Genomic DNA, 19,585 nt, shown 5'->3' with positions numbered 1-19,585 from the left:
CAGCCCAGCTGCCTAGAACCCCTGCTTGGCAAAAAGAGAGTAACCCCTGCTTGCTGCAGCTAGAAAAAGCTCACACACAGCAATGAAGACCTAACCCAGCCAATATATAAATAATTCTTAAAGATATACATCTTTAATCCACCACATGTCTACACCCTCCATCTTGTTACTAAACTCCTGGTTCCCTCCCATGAAGTCAAACTCAGGTCACCCCAGAATGTTCTCCGAATGACTTCACGGTTGCCCAATATTATCAATCTTGTGACCCTATCTTTTTATGGGCAGGCACACTCATTAACAACCTGGGAGAGATTAATGATTGTTCCATGTTGACTATAAAACAGATCTCCCAGTCCGGTAGTGACTACGGCTAAAAGGCTCACGAGAGGTAGACAGAGCTCATCATCATGACGGGAAAGTTTGTGTGGTTTGAAGGGATACCCTTCCCAAGTGCGGATTACTCACCTGAACTCCTGAGAGAGGTGCAGGAGAGTTTCCTTGTTAAAGATGAAGATGTCTTACTGCTGACTTTCCCCAAATCAGGTAAGGAAGCAGGATCAGGTACTGACAGGCTGTGGCTGTGGCCCTCATCCTTCAGCAGACAGATGGAAGGCTTTCTGTATGCTGGAAATGCATTAGGGGGATAGAAACGTGCACTGATACCACTGGTATCCAGAGAAAAGGGTCGAGCCAGGCAGTTACACAGTCAGCTGAGTGCTCAGAGGATGTAGTCAAAGGCATCGGAGGAAACCATGGGAATGAAGCCTAAGGCAGATTTGGCTGTTTGTAGAGAGGAGTGGAGGAAGACGGAGAGTGAAGTCTGTAGAGGAAATGGGTGCTGTTGTTTAGTTGCTCGGTCCTGTCTGCCTCATTGTGAAACCCCATAAACTATAGCCCACCAGGCTCCTCTGTCCATGGGATTCTCCAGGTGAGAATACTGGAGAGGGCTGCCATCTCCTTCTCCAGGGGATCCTCCTGACCCAGGGCTTGAGTCCTAATCTCTCTGTCTCCTGCACTGGCATGCGGATTCTTTACCACTGAGCCCCCAGAGAAGTCCTAGAAGAAGTAGGCTGCTGTTGCTGCTAAGTCGCTTCAGTCGTGTCCGACTCTGTACGACCCCATAGATGGCAGCCCACCAGGCTCCACCGTCCCTGGGATTCTCCAGGCAAGAACACTGGAGTGGCTTGCCATTTCCTTCTCCAGTGCATGAAAGTAAAAAGCGAAAGTAAAGTCGCTCAGTCGTGTCCAACCGGCTCTTCACAACCCCATGGACTGCAGCCCACCAGGCTCCTCTGTCCATGGTATTTTCCAGGCAAGAGTACTGGAGTGGGTTGCCATTGCCTTCTCCAGAAGTAGGGGAGGGAGGTAATTCTGTGAGATGATGTAATAGTTAGTTAGCTTGATAGTGATAGTCTTTTCACAATGTGACATGTAACAAACAAACACGAACACCTTAGATATTCACATTCCTTTTTAAATAGAATGTAGCTTCTTGCTTTTATTATTGCTATTGATTCATTTCAGACTGTGTTAGGTCTTCGCTGTTCCGTGGGCCTTCTCTAGTTGCAGTGTGAGGGCTTCTCTAGAGGTAACTTCTCTTGTTGTGGAGCTGGGTTCCAGGGTTTCAGTAGTTGTGACTTATGGCTTAGTAGTTACAGCACATGGGCTTAGTTGCCCCACTGCCTGTGGGATCTTCCCGGGTCAGGGATCGAACCCATTTCACCTTCATTAGCAGACAGATTCTTTACCACTGAGACCCCGGGGATGCCCTATTTCTGCTTTGTATGAAAGAGACAATAAGCTCCCTGCTAGCAGAAACAAGCATTATCCTGTTATTTGTATAATATAATGGAGCAATGGAGAGTTTAGTCTTGCCAAGTTGCCCCTACTGTTTTTGAACTGAGGGTGTTAAATATATACGTCCTTAATTTGTTAGCATTAAGTCAATAAAACAAGGTGGAGGGCTGGGGTGGGGGAATAAAACATAACTACCACAGCCAAAAAGCAAAATAGAAGAAATGGCACTAAACTGAGATCAAAAAGAGTGAACGTGGGACTTCCCTGGGTGTCTAAATGTTATGAATCCGCCCGCCAATGGAAGGAGGAAAGGTTCGATCCCTGGTCAGGGAAGATTCCACATCCTGTGGCGCAACTAAGCCTGTACGCCGCAACCACTGAGCCAGTGCTCCAGGGCACACAGGCCACAGCTGCTGAGGCCCATGTGCCTGGAGCCTGTGCTCCGCAACAAATGAAGCCACCACGATGAGAAGGCTTCTCGGTAGCCCCTGCTCACTGCAACTAGAGGGCCCACGTGCAGCAATGAAGACTCAGCACAGCCCTAAATAATACAATAAATAAATAACTTTTTTTTTAAAAAAAAGAAAGAATTAGCAGCAGGAAAATAGAATGTTTTTCTTTTTTCAAGACATAGTGAATGTGAAATTATTTCAGGAAAAGAGATATTTTCCAGGACTTCCCTGATGGTCCAACGGTTAACAATCTGCCTGCCGATGCAGGGCACATGGGTTCAGTCCCTGGTCCAGGAAGATCCTCCACGCTGTGGAGCAATTATGCCCGTGTGCCACAACTACCATAGCCTGCAGGCTCTCGAGCCCATGCTCTGCAACAAGAGAAGTCACTGCAGTGAGAAGCCCGAGCATCACAGCTAGAGAGTAGCCCCCTGCTCACCCCAACTGGAGAAAGCCCAAGTGCAGCAAGACCCAGCCAAAAATAACTGCATAAATAAACATAACTTTTCAAAAAGGAGAGACTTTCCAGGAAAGGTATCAGCATGGATAGTGATCAGGAACTGGAAAAAGAACTTGATAAATTTACTGAACTGAAAGGATGTGGATCATATATCTACGAGGGGTGGGGTCATAGAGGGACTGTGATTGGGCAAGAAGCAAGGCTGAAGTCATTGGAAGTGCTGTGGTAATGATAAACCAAGGGCAGTGGGAATCTGTTCAAAGTCCAAGAGCAATGGGAACAGGTTCAAAGGTTTTAAGCAATAGCCGATGCATAGAAGCAACCCAAAGGTCCATTAACAGATGAATGGGTAAAGAAAATTTATTATCCACATATTGAGAATATTATTCAGCCTTAGAAAGGAATGGAGTTCTGTGACTTGCTACAACACGGATAAACTATGAAGACATAGTATGTATGGACTGAAGTGAAAGCCTTAGTCACCCAGTTGTGTCTGAGTCTTCGTGATCCCATAGATTCTATCCCTTCAGGCTCCTCTGTCCATAGGATTCTCCAGGCAAGAACGCTGTAGTTGTAGCCATTCCCTTCTCCAGCAGATCTTCCCAACCCAGGGATTGAACCTGGGTCTCCTGCATTGCAGGCAGATTTTTTATCATCTGAGCCACCAAGCTCTGCCTGGTTTGTATGACTCCACTTAAATGAGGTATCAGAAACAGAAAGTAACATGGTTACCAGGGACTGGAAGGAGAAGAAAATGGGAAGTTGTTACTTAATAGGCACAGAGGTTCAGCTATGCAAGATGGAAAAATTCTGGAGATCCTTTGCACAACCATGTAAATATACTTCACCCTAGAGAGCTATACAGGACTGCCTGGTGGCTCAATGGTAAAGAGTCCTCCTGCCTATGCAGGAGATGTGGGTACAATCCCTGGGTCGGGAAGATCCTCTGGAGAAGGAAATGGCAACCCACTCCAGTATTCTGTTTTTCTTTATTTTTTAAATTAATTTATTTAGTTTAATTGGAGGCTGATTACTTTATAATATTGTAGTGGTTTTGCCATACATTGACATGAATCTGCCACAGGTGTACATGTGTTCCCCATCCTGAACCCCCTTTCCACCTCCCTCCCCATTCCTTTCCTCTGGGTCATCCCAGTGCACCAGCCCTGAGCACCCTGTCTTATGCAGCGAACCTGGACTGGCGATCTATTTCATATATGTTAACATACATGTTTCAATGCTATTCTCTCAAATCATCCCATCCTCGCCTTCTCCCACAGAGTCCAAAAGTCTGTTCTTTACATCTGTGTCTCTTTTGCTCTCTGGTATATAGGGTCATTGTTACCATCTTTCTAAATTCCATATATATGCATTAATATATTGTATTGGTGTTTTTCTTTCTAACTTACTTCACTCTGTATAATAGACTCCAGTTTCATCCACCTCATAAGAACTGATTCAAATGCATTCTTTTTAATAGCTGCCACGCCGGTATTCTTGCCTGGGAAATCCCAAGGACAGAGGAGCCTGGTGGGCTATAGTCCATGGGGTTGCAAAAAGAATTGGATATAACTGACAGGCTAAACAACAACTGAACTATAATTTAAAGATGGTTAAGTTGGTACCTTTTATGATCTGTATACATTATAAGAATTTTTTTAAGTCAGATTAAAATGATTGATCATATTTTTCCTTTCTTTGTCTAGGAACAAACTGGTTGATTGAAACTGTCTGCTTGATTTACTCCAAGGGGGATCCCAAGTGGGTCCAATCTGAGCCCATTTGGGACCGCTCCCCCTGGGTAGAGACTAAGACAGGGTATGAATTACTAAAGGAGAAGGAAGGCCCACGTCTCATCAGTTCTCACCTGCCCATCCAACTCTTCCCCAAGTCTTTCTTCAAATCCAAGGCCAAGGTCAGTGTACAGCAGTCAAGACAGTCTTCATCAGGGCTTCCCTGGTGGGCCAGTGGTGCTCTGTTGTTTAAGCTATGTCCAACTCTTTGCAGCGCCATGGACGGTAAGCCACCAGGCTACTCTGTCCCTGGGATTCTCCAGGCAAGAATACTGGAGTGGGTTGCCATGCCCTCCTCCAGGGGATCTTCCCAAGCCAGGGATCGAAGCTGCAGCTCCTGTGTCTCCTGCATTGCAAATGGATTATTTACTGTTGAGCCAGCAGGGAAGCCCCAATGCGGGGACACAAGTTCAGTCCCTGGTCAGGGAAGCTCTGCATGCCGTGGGGTGCAGCCAAAAAACAAAAATATAAAATAAAGATAGGCTTGAGCAATGCTTGTTAAACTTTAATTTGCCTAGGAATCTCTTGGAGATCTGATTGAAATGCAATTGTATTCAGGTGGTATGGGGTAGGACCTGGGAGTCTGTGTTTGATGGTGACACAACCACGCTGCTGCTGCTGCTAAGTCGCTTCAGTCGTGTCCGACTCTGTGCGACCCCAGAGACAGCAGCCTGCCAGGCTCCCCCGTCCCTGTACTGAAATACAAATGTGTAGATCATTCTGTAGGTTATGCTAGCCAGGTGTAAGCCAGAGACCAAGGGAAACGATAATGCCAAAATCTTAGAAAACCACGTTTAAAGTCGAACTAGAATTTTTAACTGTATAATCCTCCTTTGTTGCTCTAAATAATAGTGATAATAATTAGCCAGTCTTAATTAAATAAATACCTCCTGCCATTTATGTAGAAGCACCAGAGAGTCGCTCATATGAGAAGCAGCATACTTACATCAACGCCTAAATTCAGGGTGATTACTTCATGACTGGTTTTTCTAACCACTCTGTGTTCCTGTATCCGGCTGATACTTTGGTTGGTTGGCTTGTTTGGCTGTACCACACAGCAGGTGGGATCCTATTTCACTGACTCGGGATCAAACCCACATCCCCTGCTGTGGAAGCACAGAACCTTAACCACTCGACACCCCCAGGGAATTCTTTGGCTTTTTCTCCATTTTTATGAAAATCAAGAAGGTTGGGGAAAAAAAGGTTAGAAAGTGACTTGATTTTTCCTTATCCTATCTTTCTCTTTCAGATGGTCTACCTTGTCCGAAATCCCAGAGATGTTTTTGTGTCTGGTTATTTTTTCTGGAGGAGTGCAAAATTTGTTAAGAGACCACAGTCACTGGAACAATACTTTGAATGGTTCATCCAAGGAAACAGTGAGTGAATGTGAAGTATGAAAGCGAGGGGTTGCCAGAGTCCTTCATCAGACCTCTTTTTTTCTTTTAAAGGCAACCTGATGTCTCTACATCTTCCCAAGCCATGAGTATCTCCATCACCACCGGAAGCCAGATTTTCTAAATCCACATACTGTCTTGTAGAGCAGCAGAACCGCAACCAGCCTTTTTGCCCCAACTATCCTCGCTATTTTCTGAGTCTCAGGATCTGTCTAATATTAGCACCGAGCACTCATATTCTTTCCTCTACTCTCCTAATCTATGACTTTCTGAAACTCAGCTTTCATTGGCTTTCTGGACAAGACCATCCTGACTTTTCACCATTTTTCAGATTCATCTTCTTTATTCCTTTATTTGTTTGTTTTTGGCCACACTGGGTCTTCACTGCTGGGCGGGTTTTTCTCCAGTTGCTGAGAGTAAGGGCAACTCTTCACTGCATGCACGGGCTTCTCGTTGCAGCGGCTTCTCCTGGTGTGGAGCTGGGGCTCTAGGGTGCTCCAACCTCAGTAGGTGTGGCACGTGGGCTGAGTAATTGCAACTCCCGAGATGAAGATCAAAGATCCCAGACCTAGCCCAGACAAACAAATTTTTTTTTTTTAAAAAAAAAGAAAAGCTCAGACACAGTAGTGTTAGTCGCTCAGCTGTGTCCAACTCTTTGCGACCCCACGGACTGTGGCCTGCCAGGCTCCTCTGGCCATAGAATTCTCCCAGCGAGAAAACTGGAGTGGGTTCCCAAACAACTAACAGGAGCGAGACTCCACCCGTTAGCTGATGATTGGATTAAAGCTTTACTGAGAGAGGCTCTGTCCACCAGAGCAAGACACAGAGATGAATGAATGATACACTGGAAGGAATCAGTAGCAGAATAACTGAGGCAGAATGAATGAATAAGTGACCTGGAGGACAGAATGGTGGAAATCACTGCCACAGAACAGAATATAGAAAAAAGAATGAAAAAATAGAAAATGAAGACAGCCCAAGAAGCCTCTGGGACAACATTAAAGGCACCAACATTTGCATTATAGGAGTCTCAGAAGAAAAAGAGAGAAAGGACCCAAGAAAATATTTAGAGATAATAGCTGAAAACTTCGTAAATAGTCAACCAAGTGCAGGAAGCTCAGAGAGTTCTAGCAGGATACACCCAAAGAGGAACCCACCGAGACACATAGTCATCAAACTGACGAAAATTAAGGACAAAGATCAAATATTAAAAGCAACAAGGGAAAATGACAAATGACATATAAGGGAGATCCCACCAGGTTTATCAGCTGATCTCTCAACAGAAACTCTACAAGCCAGAAGGGAATGGCGCAATATATTTAAAGTGACGAAAGGGAAGAACTGACCACCGAGAACACTCTACCCAACAAGACTCTCATTCAGACTTGATGGAGAAATCAAAAGCTTTCCAGACAAGCAGAAGTTAAGAGAATTCAGCGCCACCAAACCAACTTTACAACAAATGCTAAAGGAACTTTTCTAGGCAGGAAACACAAGAGAAGGGAAAGACCTAAATAAAACACACCCGAAACAATTAAGAAAATGGTAATAGGATCATACATATCAATAATTAACTTACATGTAAATGGATTAAATGCACCAACCAAAAGATACAGACTGAGTGATCGGAGGAAAACGTGTATATATGCACTTCCACTTACCACATCGCTCTACTTAACCACCCAAATTGTACATGATTATTTTTTATATGATTGAGTTAATCACATTTCCATTACGGATTGTGATTTTAATTATCTTTTAATTTTTGTCTGGCTATTGATTGTGAAAAACTAATACCTATCTTTTATTATTGTGATTATGTAGCTATTACTCACTTAAGACCATTGCATCATGACTGATTAACAGAAAACAATAGAATTCTATATCTCCAAAACTACCATTTAATAGAAAAACCTGTCATCACTTTTTAAAAGAAAGATACATATTAGAATCATCTTGAAATTTTTTGAAAAATACAAATGCCCAAGTTTTGCCTTTTTTCTCCAAAGCTCCAGATATGTTTCTAATAAGCAACCATCTTTAAAAACAACTGGATTTTATGCTGATCTTTTATCTAACTTGTTTCACTTTTGCTATTTCATACTTGGTGATCCCATTTCGTTTAGTTTATGTTTTCCAATTTCTCCATCTCTTCCTTTTTTTCGATGTTCTTTCTCAAGCCTTTATCAAGTATAGTAGAAAAGCTTTCATATACATATATGTGTGTATATGAAATATGTATAATGTATATTTTAGAAACTTATGAATTTTTGCCTACCTATAAATCTTATAACATTTTGATCCCACTAGTATGAATAGAATGCTCAATTTCTAATTAAAAAAAAAAGACTGCTGCTAAGTTGCTTCAGTCGTGTCCGACTCTGTGCAACCCCATAGACGGCAGCCCACCAGGCTCCCCCGTCCCTGGGATTCTCCAGGCAAGAACACTGGAGTGGGTTGCCATTTCCTTCCCCAATGGGTGAAAGTGAAAAGTCAAAGTGAAGCCGCTCAGTCGCGTCCGACTCTTAGTGACCCCATGGACTGCAGCCCACCAGGCTCCTCCGCCCATGGGATTCTCCAGGCAAGAGTACTGGAGCGGGGTGCCATCGCCTTCTCCGAATGCAAAAAGCAACAAAGGTTGACCGTAGAGCACAGGGAACTGTAGTCAATATCTTGTAATAACCTATAATGGAAAATAATATGTGCATTTTGCTGTTGTTCAGTCACTAAGTCGTCTCTGACTCTTTTCGATCCCATGGACTGCAGCATGCCAGGATCTTCTGTCCTCCACTATCTCACAGAGTTTGCTCAGATTCGTGTCCATTGAGTCGGTAATGCTATCTGACCATCTCATCCTCTGCCGCCCCCTTCTCCTTTTGCCTTCAATCTTTCCCAGCATCAAGGTCTTTTCCAGTGAGTCGGCTCTTTGCCTCAAGCGGCCAAAGGATTGTAGCTTCAGCTTCAGCATCAGTCCTTCCAGAGAATATTCAGGGTTAATTTCCTTAGGATTGACTGGTTTGATCTCCTTGCTGTCCAATATGTATAACTGAATCATCTTGCTATGCACCCGAAACATTGTAAGTCAACTGTAGTTCTATATATATATACTAAGAAAGAAAAAAATACAGGGAAAGGAAATCTTCAAGAAGACATGCCTGAGAATTTCCTCATTGATGAAATCTGTTTGAAGAACCACAAAGCCTTGCAAAGAATTATTACAAATAAATCACCTAGCCTCTAAGAAAGCTATAGTAGAAAAAAGGAAAGAAAACCTTAAACCAGAGGAAAGACACTTTCTCAAAGAATAATGATTCCAAAAGCAACATTGAAGCGAGATGATGGTGAGGGTGGAACACCTAACTACTAAACATTCGAAAGGCAGAACATATTAGGGGCAACCAGAACGCTGCTTCTCAGGTCACGTGGCTCTCTGGACAAGATCCCCTTACAGCATATAAAGCTGTATACAAAACCTGCTCCAAGTGAACTAGCCTTGTCGTATTTTACCGGGTTTCTAGATTTTTTGTTTGTTTATTTTTGACTACGCTGGGTCTTCATTGCTTTGCTCGGGCTTTGGTTGTGGCGAGAGGGGCTGCTCTCTAGCTGCAGTGTGAGAGCCCCTCATCGCGGTGCCTTGTCTTTGTTGTGGAGCATGGGCTCTAGGCGTGTGGGCTTTGGGAGTTGTGGCCCACGGCTTCAGTTGCTCCGAGTCACGGGGAATCTTCCTGGTCCAGGGATCGAACCCTCGTCCCCTGCACTGGCAGGCCGATTCTTATCCACTGCGCCACCAAGGAAGTCCTAGGCTATTTAAAGGGCTAATGCCTGATGCTGGATACTAGTTACAACAAGCATAAAGGTGCCCTGCGCTGTGCTAGCATTTATGTCCACAGAGTGAATGTATATATGAGTCCCTGCTTTCATTCCATGTGTCATCTGCTCACTCTTCCTACCTCCCCTGTACGCAGTGCCATTTGGATCATGGTTCGACCACACTCGGGGCTGGATGTCCATGAGAGACAAGGAGAACTTCCTGGTACTGAGCTATGAAGAGATGAAATGGGTAACGATTGCTCTTATAATCAGCACACCCTTTCTCATCTTCACTCGATCTAACTTCCCTCCCTTCTTTAGCCTGTGCATGGTCATTAGAAGTGAGAACTTAGCCACCTAGTCCTCATTGCCCCGCTTACGGTCAAACGCCATGCTCTCCTTCGTCATGTCTTCATCTCACCTTACAACATCCAAGAGCTGACTCACTGGAAAAGACCCTGATGCTGGGAAAGATTAGAGGCAGGAGGAGAAGGGGATGACAGAGGATGGAGATGGTTGGATGGCATCACCGACTCGATGGACGTGAGTTTGAGCAAGCTCCGGGAGTTGGTGATGGACAGGGAAGCCTGGCATGCTGCTGTCCATGGGGTTGCAAAGAGTTGGACACGACTGAGTGACTGAACTGAACTGAACAATATCCAAAGGGCTTTTTCCATATACTGAGGCAGAGTACAGTGGATTGTGCTCACACTGATCACTGGTTCTATCATTTCTAGAGGTATATCCCTTGGTGCTGCTGATAACCTAGTAGTGAGAGGGGTCTGAGAAAGAAGATGGGAATGCGTAGAAGCAAGCTGGGTTCCAGAGATGGTAGGAGAAAAATTAAGTCATAAAATCAATCAGTATGATTACTCTGAGGCCAAGTACTGAACTGAGCAGTGATAGGCAGGAAAAGTTGACATATGAAACTCAAAACCAATAAAGGTGATGAAACCACAGAGAGAAGAACTTTAACCTTTAGTGCTATCTTGGAGAAAAGAAAAATAACACAAACACTGGCTTTTGCTTCTATCTGAGAAACATTACTTTCCATCATCTTCTTCCAGCTACTTCTATTTAATCCTCTATGGCGTCCACATGAATTTCCTTTTTACCAAGGAGTCTTTTGTAAATAACAATTTACTAAATAACAATTTACTCCAATAAATTGTTTTCTTTTCTCTCTCTCTCTCTCTCTCTTTTTTTTTTTTTCTGAGGGAGGGGGTGATTTTTGTTTGCTTGTTTGGTATTGCTTTCTTCCTTTTTCCTTCTTTTTTCTTTTTTCGATGTTTTTTGTTCTTTTATGTTTTACTGCTGTGTGTTTTCTTGTTAGATCATAGTGAAGGCTCATGGAATAAAGAGAGAAAATTAAAGCATTTTAGCTCTAAGAGGAAAGTCTCTGATTCAAAGCAAGGCCTTTCTGGTTATGAAACCTATTTTCTTTTAATCTCCCAGCATCATGGGCCGAGAACTAATTATTGAGATAATAAATAAGAAGACATCGTAAAGCTCTCTTGTGTTATTCAAATGTTAGTTGTGAAAAACAGCATTATTTGGGCACATAGCAAAGGCTTGAAATCAATTCCTTAAATTTTTGTCAAATTCTCCCTGAAACTCTCCTGTCTAATCCTGCTCAGAATTGTCTAGAAGCCCTTCTAAAGTCTCTTTGGAAAACTCAGTATGTTAGGGTTAAGGTGTCCTGAATTCAACTATACTGAGAAATCCATCATGGTCCTTCCATCATTTTCTCCCCAACTGTTCTCCCAGTCATTTTTTGTTTGTTTGTTTGTTTACTTTATTTCTTAAAACTTTTAGCTCAGTGGTAAAGAATTTGCCTGCCAATGCAGAAGCCCCAGGAGACACGGGTTCCATCCCTGAGTTGGGAAGATGCCCTGGAGGAGGAAATGGTAACTCACTCCAAGGCTCTTGCCTGGAAAACCCCGTGGACAGAAGAGTCTGGCGGGCTACAGTCCATGGGGTCACAGAGAGTCGGACACAGCTGAGCACACACAGGCATACTTGCTTTGCAGCGTTTGCTGCACAGCAAAGTGAATCAGCTAAGCGTTTACACATATCCCCTTTTTTGGACTTCCTTCCCATGTAGGTCACCGCAGAGCATTGGCTAGAGTCTCTGTGCATACAGCAGGTCCTCATAGGTCACCTATTCTTTACTTAGTAGCGACAGTGTCTATGTGTCAATGTCAGTCTCCCAGGTCACCCACTCTGGACTCCCCCAACTCTAGCCCTACTCACATCTTTACACTTCTTTCCTTTTTCCCTCTCCTCTCTCTCCCTCCTCTTTCTGCTGTCTCCTCCCCCTCATCTCCTTTCCTATGTCCTTGCTCTTTCACATAATCTCTCAGATTTTCTCTTCTTCTAGGACACGAGGAGCACTGTGGAGAAGATCTGCCAATTCCTGGGCAAGAAACTAGAACCAGAAGAACTGAACTCAGTCCTCAAAAACAGTTCTTTCCAAGTCATGAAAGAAAACAATATGTCCAATTTTTCCCTCCTGAAGGGTCAGTATTTAGAGGAGAATGGACATCTTTTGAGGAAAGGTAAAAGAAAATGTTCTTTCTTCAAAATGGATCAGAAAATGTACAAGTTATTCTTATGCTTACAACAGGGCACTAACTGTTGGGAGTAGGGACTGTTTGAATTTATCAACTTATATTGTTCATCACTTGAAAACGTCTCTTGTGAGCCCTTATGAGGGCATCTCTTTTTATAGTACTAAGGTGGGCTGCATGGTTCAAACTCTCTCTCTCTCAGAATTTAACATGGAAGATATCTCTTCTGCAAACAGTAACCAGGTTACTCCACTGTTCTTGCTAACTCGCTAGCTGTGACTGACCCAGGAAATAAGGACAGGATTGGGAAAGTTCATGTTTGTGTTACTCCTGGTGATTGAACATAGAGAAATATCCTCAACAACAACACAAATGTCTGAAGAACAGCTCAATTGGAAAAAGGAAAGAGGAAAGACTTTTCACTTAGCTGAGAGCCTGTCTTGTTATCAGACATTATAAAGCCCCCCTATGATGAGAAATTAATCATGTCCATATCCTTGAACTCAAGATGAATGAACAGAATATACAGCATAGAGAGGGAGGAGCCTGTTTTCCCAGAATCCTAGAGTTCAAATAGATCGTGGATGTGACTCATGCAAGGAAGAAATAAAATGGACTTCCTGGTGGTCCAGCGACTCATACTCCATCTCCCAATACAGAGTATGGGGTTCCTTCCCTGGTCAGGCAACTAGATCCCACATGCTGCAACCAAGGCTTCAAACGCCACAGCTAAAGACCCCGCACGCGACAACAAAAATCAAAGATCTCCAGTGCCACAACTAAGACACGGCACAGCCAAATAAATAAATACAAATAAACAATTTTTAAAAAACCAGAAAGACCAGTTAGATTTCTAATACAATAATCCAGGTGAGAAATGATGTTAACTTGGATGTAGGCGGTAGAAATAGAGGTTGCAAAAAGTGGCTAAATATTGGTTATATCAGAAAATAGATTTACATTATTGCCGACAAATTATATACTGGGAGAGAAGAGAACAAGGGAAATTGTTTCAGGCAGGCAGACGACTAAATGGGTATGGCTGCCAGGCAGTAAAAAGCAACAAACCATTGGTCATTCTGCTTTATTAGCTATAATTTCCATGTCAAGCAGACAAGAAATAGATCAGGGCTTCATTGGTGGTCCAGGCATTAAGAATCAGCCTCTAGCGCAGGGGACGTGGGTACAGTCCCACATGCCTTGGGACACTGTAACTACTGAGCTCCTGACCCACAAGAGAAGCCACGGCAATGAGAAGTCCTAGCACAGCTGGAGAGGAGCCCCCAGCTGCTGCAGCTAGAGAAAGCCAGTAACAGCAACTGTGACCCAGTACAGCCATAAATAAACAGATGAATATTTTTTTTAAATAAATAAAATAAAAGGTGTAAGAATGTATCATGTACTACTTAATAGCAACACACTTTTAAAAAGAAAAGCAATAGATCCGGGAAGACATGTAGTGGAGTCTTGAGACCGGACCCTAGATCTGATCAGAGTCTCTATTTTATGTTTATCAGGGATGACTGGGGACTGGAAAAATTACTTCACGGTGGCCCAAGCTGAAACCTTTGATAAACTATTCCGGGAGAAGATGGCAGACCTTCCGCAAGAGCTGTTCCCGTGGGAATAATGCTCTAAATCTTCCGGATTGTATACGGATATTGATATTTGTTCTTCCGTCCTTATACATGTGAGTGACTGGCGGTAACTGCATAAAACCTGTTATTTCATCGTGGTGTTTTGAATGATCAAATCTCCGCATTTGACAACTTGACTGTTAAAATTTATCAGGGTACCCCTAATTCACTTTGTGGCATCTGACTTTTTAAAAATGTTGATCATATTTCATTTCATTCCTATAGAGTGGTAAAGAAATAATATAACTATTACCCCCCAATTATGTCCATTTTTAAATAAAACTGAGAAATAAAATTACAAAGCAGATGAGGCACCTTCTGTTTCCATTGCCTGTAACTCTACAATTTACTATTATGATGACCTTAAAGTCATCATATCATTTCCAACCAGGCATTATTATCTTAGTAGGTGGTGTTTGACCATAAACAATATATTGAATTTATGGAGGCTTTTTAAACCTAGAAAAATGGTGTCATGCATAATGCAGTCATCAACTTGCCTTTCAACTCAGTATTTCCTGTTTGGGCGTCACTGCTTGTTGATCGTAAACCTTCTTCAGTATTAGGTATTGAGATTTATAATTTAGTCACCTATCTTCCCTCGGATTAATTAGGATATCTTCCCTGCCAATTTCTCCTGATTTAAAACACGGCTTTAGCCTCACATATGGCCTAACCTTGGAGAATGTTAAATAAATGGATTTTTTAAATGTGATATATACAAACAATGGGATATTACTACTGAGTCTTAAAGAAGAAAGACGTTCTGTGAAATACGGATGAGCTCGAAGGGCACTCGTATTAGTGAAACAAGTCAGGCAGAAGAACAAATGGGGCGTGAGTCCACTTACAGAAGGAACACAAAAGAGTCAGACTCATAGAAAAAGAAGGCAGGATGGTGGTTGCCAGGGGCTGGGGAAAGGGGACAGGGGAGTGTCACTCATCAGGTACTGTCTCAGTCATACAAGATACAAGACTAGGTTCTAGGGACTTACTCTACAATGTTGTGCCTACAGTTAACAATACTGGGTTGTGCACTTAACACTTTGTTAGAGGACTTCCCTGGTGGTCCAGTGGTTAAAAATCCGCCTGCCCACACACGGGACACAGGTTCAATTCCTGGTCTGGGAACTAAGATCCCACATGCCGCAGGGCAACTGAGCCTGTGCTCCACAACTACTGAGCCTGTGCTCCAGAGCCCGGAAGCCACAACTACTAAAGCCCTCAGGCCCTAGAGGCCATGCTCCACAGCAAGAGAAGCCACCACAATGAGAAGCCCGCACACGGCAGCTAGAGAAGAGCCCACGCAGCAGCGAAGACCCCGCACGGCCAAAAAAAAAAAAAAGATAAAAATAGATAAAATTCGTTAAAAAAAAATTGTTTTAAACAATCAGTATACTTCACCATACCCACAGACTCAAGTAAGAAAATCACATAAGTGTATCAACTGATGCAGAAAAATCATTTAATAAAATTCAATATATATCCTTTTCTTCTAATGTTTGAGAACCAGCAGTTTTTTACTTTATTTTATTAAATTTTTGGCCTTACTGTGCAGCATGCAGGATCTTATATCCCCCCACTGGGATCAAACCTGCAGTGAGAAAACCAAGTCCCAACCACTAGACGGCCAGGGAAGTCCTCCAGTACAGATCTTTTTACCTCCTTGAGTAGGTGTATTCCCAAGTATTTTATTCTTTTGCTACAATTGTAAATGGAATTGATGGCTTAATTTCTCTTTCTGATAGTTTGTTGTTAGTGTATAAAAACACAACAGATTTCTGTATATTAATTTTGTATCCTTCACCTTCACCAGATACATTCATGAGTTCTAGTAGGTGTTTGTTGGCACCTTTAAGGTTTTCTTTGTACAGAATCATGTCCTCTGCAAACACTGACAGTTTTACTTCTTCCTTCCCATTTAGATTTCTTTCATTTCACTTCCCAAGTGGCTCAGATGCTAAAGAGTCTGCCTGCAATGTAGGAGACCTGAGTTCAGTCCCTGGGTAGGGGGGATCCCCTGTAGAAGGAAATGGCAACCCACTTCAGTATGCTTGCCTAGAGAATTCCATAGACAGAGGAGCCTGGTGGGCTACAGTCCATGGAGTGGGAAAGAGTCGGACACGATTGACTGACTGGCACTTCCACTATGTCACTGTGGGTGAAGCCAGGTCCTGGGACTTGGGTTAGCCTACTGGCAGGCAGCGCTGTGTCCTGGGGTCTGGTGGCAGGGCCCAGGGGTTGCAGAGCAGGTGCAGGGCCACTGGCGGGTGGGGTCAGTTCTGTCATAGTTAGCTGCAGGGCCTGGGGTGTCCGATGTTCCGTTGACCTGCTAGCAGATAGGACCTGGGCCCAACCAGTCCCTGGGGAAAGATGTGGCCTGCTAGTGGGTGGGCCTGGTCTGCAGACTTCGGGCCTGACATCTCCTTGCTCCTGTCTGGCCTCCTGGTGGGTGGAGCTGTGCTAGAGGCTCTTGTTGTTCAGTTGCTCAGTCGTGTGGGAAATTTTCAAGACCTGCCAACCGGAAGTTACCACCTCCCTTCTTCCTGAGCTGAATGGGAATTCCAGATGCTTCCATCGTCGTGGATGCTGAGGACACAGCCTGAGATTGTGGAGGGAGGTGGAATAGAGCCCGGGAGCACTTGCTAGGGGGTGGCAAAGATTCCTGAATTCAGAAGGGGGTGGGGGGAATCCCTAGGAGAACCACCCTCCCTCCCTCATGCCCAGAGTGAGTGAATCTTATCTACCCCCTCTTCTGTCCCCGAATGCTCACAGAGACTTCCCCCACCTGGGCTCCTTCTCCTGGAATAAAGAGTAGATTAGACTCCTCCCTGCCCTCCCCTACAATGTCAGGGTTTGAGTGGGGTGGGGTTCCAGGGAGTGGAGAGTGTACATCCCCACCAGGGTCTGTTGGATAATCAAGAGGGTTCTCATTACACCCTGGCATTCTCTCTCCCCCTCCCCGGTCCCCCAGCACTTCCCCCCAGAGCCTGTCACATGAGCGTTCCCCTCCCAAATCTGATCTAATTCTCTCTCTGCTCTGCTGAGGCCGGCCTGGCCTTAAGAGGATTGGAACATTTGCTAAATGGGACCAGGCCAGGGTCAGAGAACTGACTGTGGGGGCAACTCAGGAGGCAGGGCTGCCACAGGGAGGCGATAAAGGAAGAGGTTGATGGAGAGACAAGACGACTAGAGAGGAGATGAGATATTCCTACAGCATTTGGTAAAATCAAAGAAGGGGCTAACAAACACTCCTTAGCTCTGTAGGAAACAGTGCTTACAAGATGACCTTGAACTTTATGAATTTTCAAATTATCAAGCCCCAAACAACATCCAGATAAGTTGTTAGGAATTTTTTTTAAATTGAGCCAGGTCCCTAAATACAAAATAAATCTATCCACAGAATCCTATATACAGAACAAAGATTTTTTTAATTTTTAATTTTTTCAATTTTAATTGGAGGCTAATTACTTTACAATATTGTGGTGGTTTTGCCGTACATTCACATGAACCAGCCATGGTTGTACATGTGTTCCCCATCCTGACCCTCCCTCCCGCCTCCCTCCCCATCCCATCCTTCAGGGTCATCCCAGTGCACCAGCCCTGAGCGCCCTGCCTCATGCATCAAACCTGGACTGGCAATCTATTTCACATATGATAATATACATGTTTCAATGCTATTCTCTTAAATCATCCCACCCTCACCTTCTCCCACAGAGTCCAACCGTCTGTTCTTTACATCTGTGTCTTTTTTGCTGTCTCGCATAGAGGGTCATCATTACCACCTTTCTAAATTCCATATATATGCATTAATGTGCTCTATTGGTGTTTTTCTTTCTGACTTACTTTGCTCTGTATAATAGACTCCAGTTTCATCCCACCTCATTAGAACCGATTGAAATGCATTCTTTTTAATAGCTGAGTAATATTCCATTGTGTATATGTACCACAGCTTTCTTATCCATTTGTCAGCCAATGGACATCTAGGCAGAACACAGATTTTGAAATAAAATTTTAAATTAATCTAAAATATCAGGTAATCACAAGACAAAGCACTAGAAATAAACCTACAGAAATAATAACACTTAGCGGAGGCTTTTTGTAAACTACCAAATGAATGATTAATAAGTAATATACCTAGATTGGAAGGCTCAGTATTGTAAAGATATCAATTAGCTGCAAAACTACTTATGGATTTAATGCCCCCTTTTTTTATTTGCAACCATTTGAAACTACAGGTAAGGATAGAGACAAGCAAAAACAGAAATCTCTAGACATCAAGGGAAGGTAAAGATTTAAGGCAATTTTAATTAAATTCCTTATGAGGCTGATGAAAGTCCTATAGCAAGTTCCCACAACAGTGAAACAGACGCTGTGAACAATAATTCCACCTCTGACTTGGAAATTCACAGAAATACCCACGTGCACCTCAAATACTAACGAGGGCGGGGACATTCAGAGCTTTGAGACCTGAGATGGCCTCATAATGACACACAAAAAGACGCCCCCTCCCCAGGCTGGACCAAGGGAGGTGCGGTCCCCTTGCGGACAGTAAACCAGCTGCGAGGACCAACCCAGCACACCTTCCCGCGTCCCCACGCTCACCACGAGCAGACTCGCAAGGCCCTCAGCCCCTCTGGCCCCTCGGAGTCTGCAGGACTGTGTGGGGACAGATGACCACGACCCTATAAATTCGTGAACTGCCGGGGGCCTGTGTCATTCTCATCCGCAAAGCTATTTCCCGTTTGGTGCCCAGACGTCGGGGACGAGAGCTCCTGGGATGAGAACATCAGGGCACAGTCAGGAACCAGAAGAGGATCTGGGCGGTAGTTCGGGACGTAGGGGTCCTGAGGCCAGCCCGGGGCCGGGCTTGGAGCAGCCGGGCCGTACACGTGGACGCCCTGTGCCGGGACCCACATGGCCGGCTGGTGGCTGGAGACGCGGGGCTCAGGCGCTGGGAGCACCCCCGCGGGGCTGGGGGGAGCAAGGCAGCTGTAGAGTCCCGGGCTGTCTGGGAAACTGGGGCTCGCAGCTGCGGCAGCAGATTCCGGGGCGGGGGCGGGGGTCCGGGGGGCTCCAGGGTCCGTGGGCGCATGGCCCGCCCTCTGGAATCCGCCCTGGGCCTGTTGTCCTTCCAGACGGGAGCGCTGGGCCCGGCGGTTCTTGAACCACACCTGGAGGGGCAGACGGGACCAGGAGGAGGGGGTGTGAGAGGCGAGGGACCCCCGGTATCGCCTCTGCTCGGGAGGTGGAGGGGTGAGGCTGTCCAGCTGAGAATCCTGCCTCCCCTCTCCCTCCGCCCCCCAGACCCAATTAGAGGCTCCTGGGGTTCAGGAGGCAGCGGGAAGGGGCGCAGAGGGCAGGGCCAGGGCTTGGGCACCCACGGGGCAGGAAGGGGTCTGCCCGGGAGGCTCCGCGGGCTCAGAGGCCCTGAGGGCTGGGCACCGGGACACCTGGGGCGGTGGGGGGCGTCAGGCAGGCCGGATGCGGCTGGCGCGGTGATGCAGCACACGGTTGACGCGGGGTGCAGCCCTGGGTCCGCAGCGGGGAGACCCCTTGCTTGCTGCGGGACCCGGGGCAGCCCGGGCCCCTCTGGCCTCGCGGTCCCCAGCGGTGGCTCCGGGAGGGCGGAGGGGTGGCCCCGGGGCGGGCGGGCTCAGACCTGCACTCTG

General features: G+C 45.1%; 1 protein-coding gene across 1 annotated transcript; it reads left to right on the top strand.

Moving 5' to 3' along the window:
• Positions 1–362: 362 nt before the first annotated feature.
• LOC101119842 (sulfotransferase 2A1-like) lies at positions 363–14,227 on the top strand. Its single transcript, XM_004015341.6, has 6 exons — positions 363–543; positions 4,416–4,624; positions 5,752–5,878; positions 9,862–9,956; positions 12,087–12,264; positions 13,794–14,227. The coding sequence occupies exons 1-6, from the start codon at positions 408–410 to the stop codon at positions 13,904–13,906; spliced, it is 858 nt and encodes a 285-aa protein (XP_004015390.1). The 5' UTR covers positions 363–407; the 3' UTR covers positions 13,907–14,227.
• Positions 14,228–19,585: the final 5,358 nt, after the last annotated feature.

Source organism: Ovis aries, chromosome 14 (genome assembly GCF_016772045.2).
Source record: "Ovis aries strain OAR_USU_Benz2616 breed Rambouillet chromosome 14, ARS-UI_Ramb_v3.0, whole genome shotgun sequence".
Taxonomy (NCBI): domain Eukaryota; kingdom Metazoa; phylum Chordata; class Mammalia; order Artiodactyla; family Bovidae; genus Ovis; species Ovis aries.
Note: the sequence above shows the minus strand (reverse complement) of the source record. Positions and strands in the feature narration are given on the sequence as shown.

Excerpts from the sequence above, each read along its gene's own strand:
- LOC101119842 (XM_004015341.6), top strand. The coding sequence starts at position 408 with ATGACGGGAAAGTTTGTGTGGTTTGAAGGGATACCCTTCCCAAGTGCG. Across the intron at positions 544-4,415 it reads GCTGACTTTCCCCAAATCAG|GAACAAACTGGTTGATTGAA; the intron begins GTAAGGAAGCAG and ends TTCTTTGTCTAG. Across the intron at positions 9,957-12,086 it reads GCTATGAAGAGATGAAATGG|GACACGAGGAGCACTGTGGA; the intron begins GTAACGATTGCT and ends CTCTTCTTCTAG.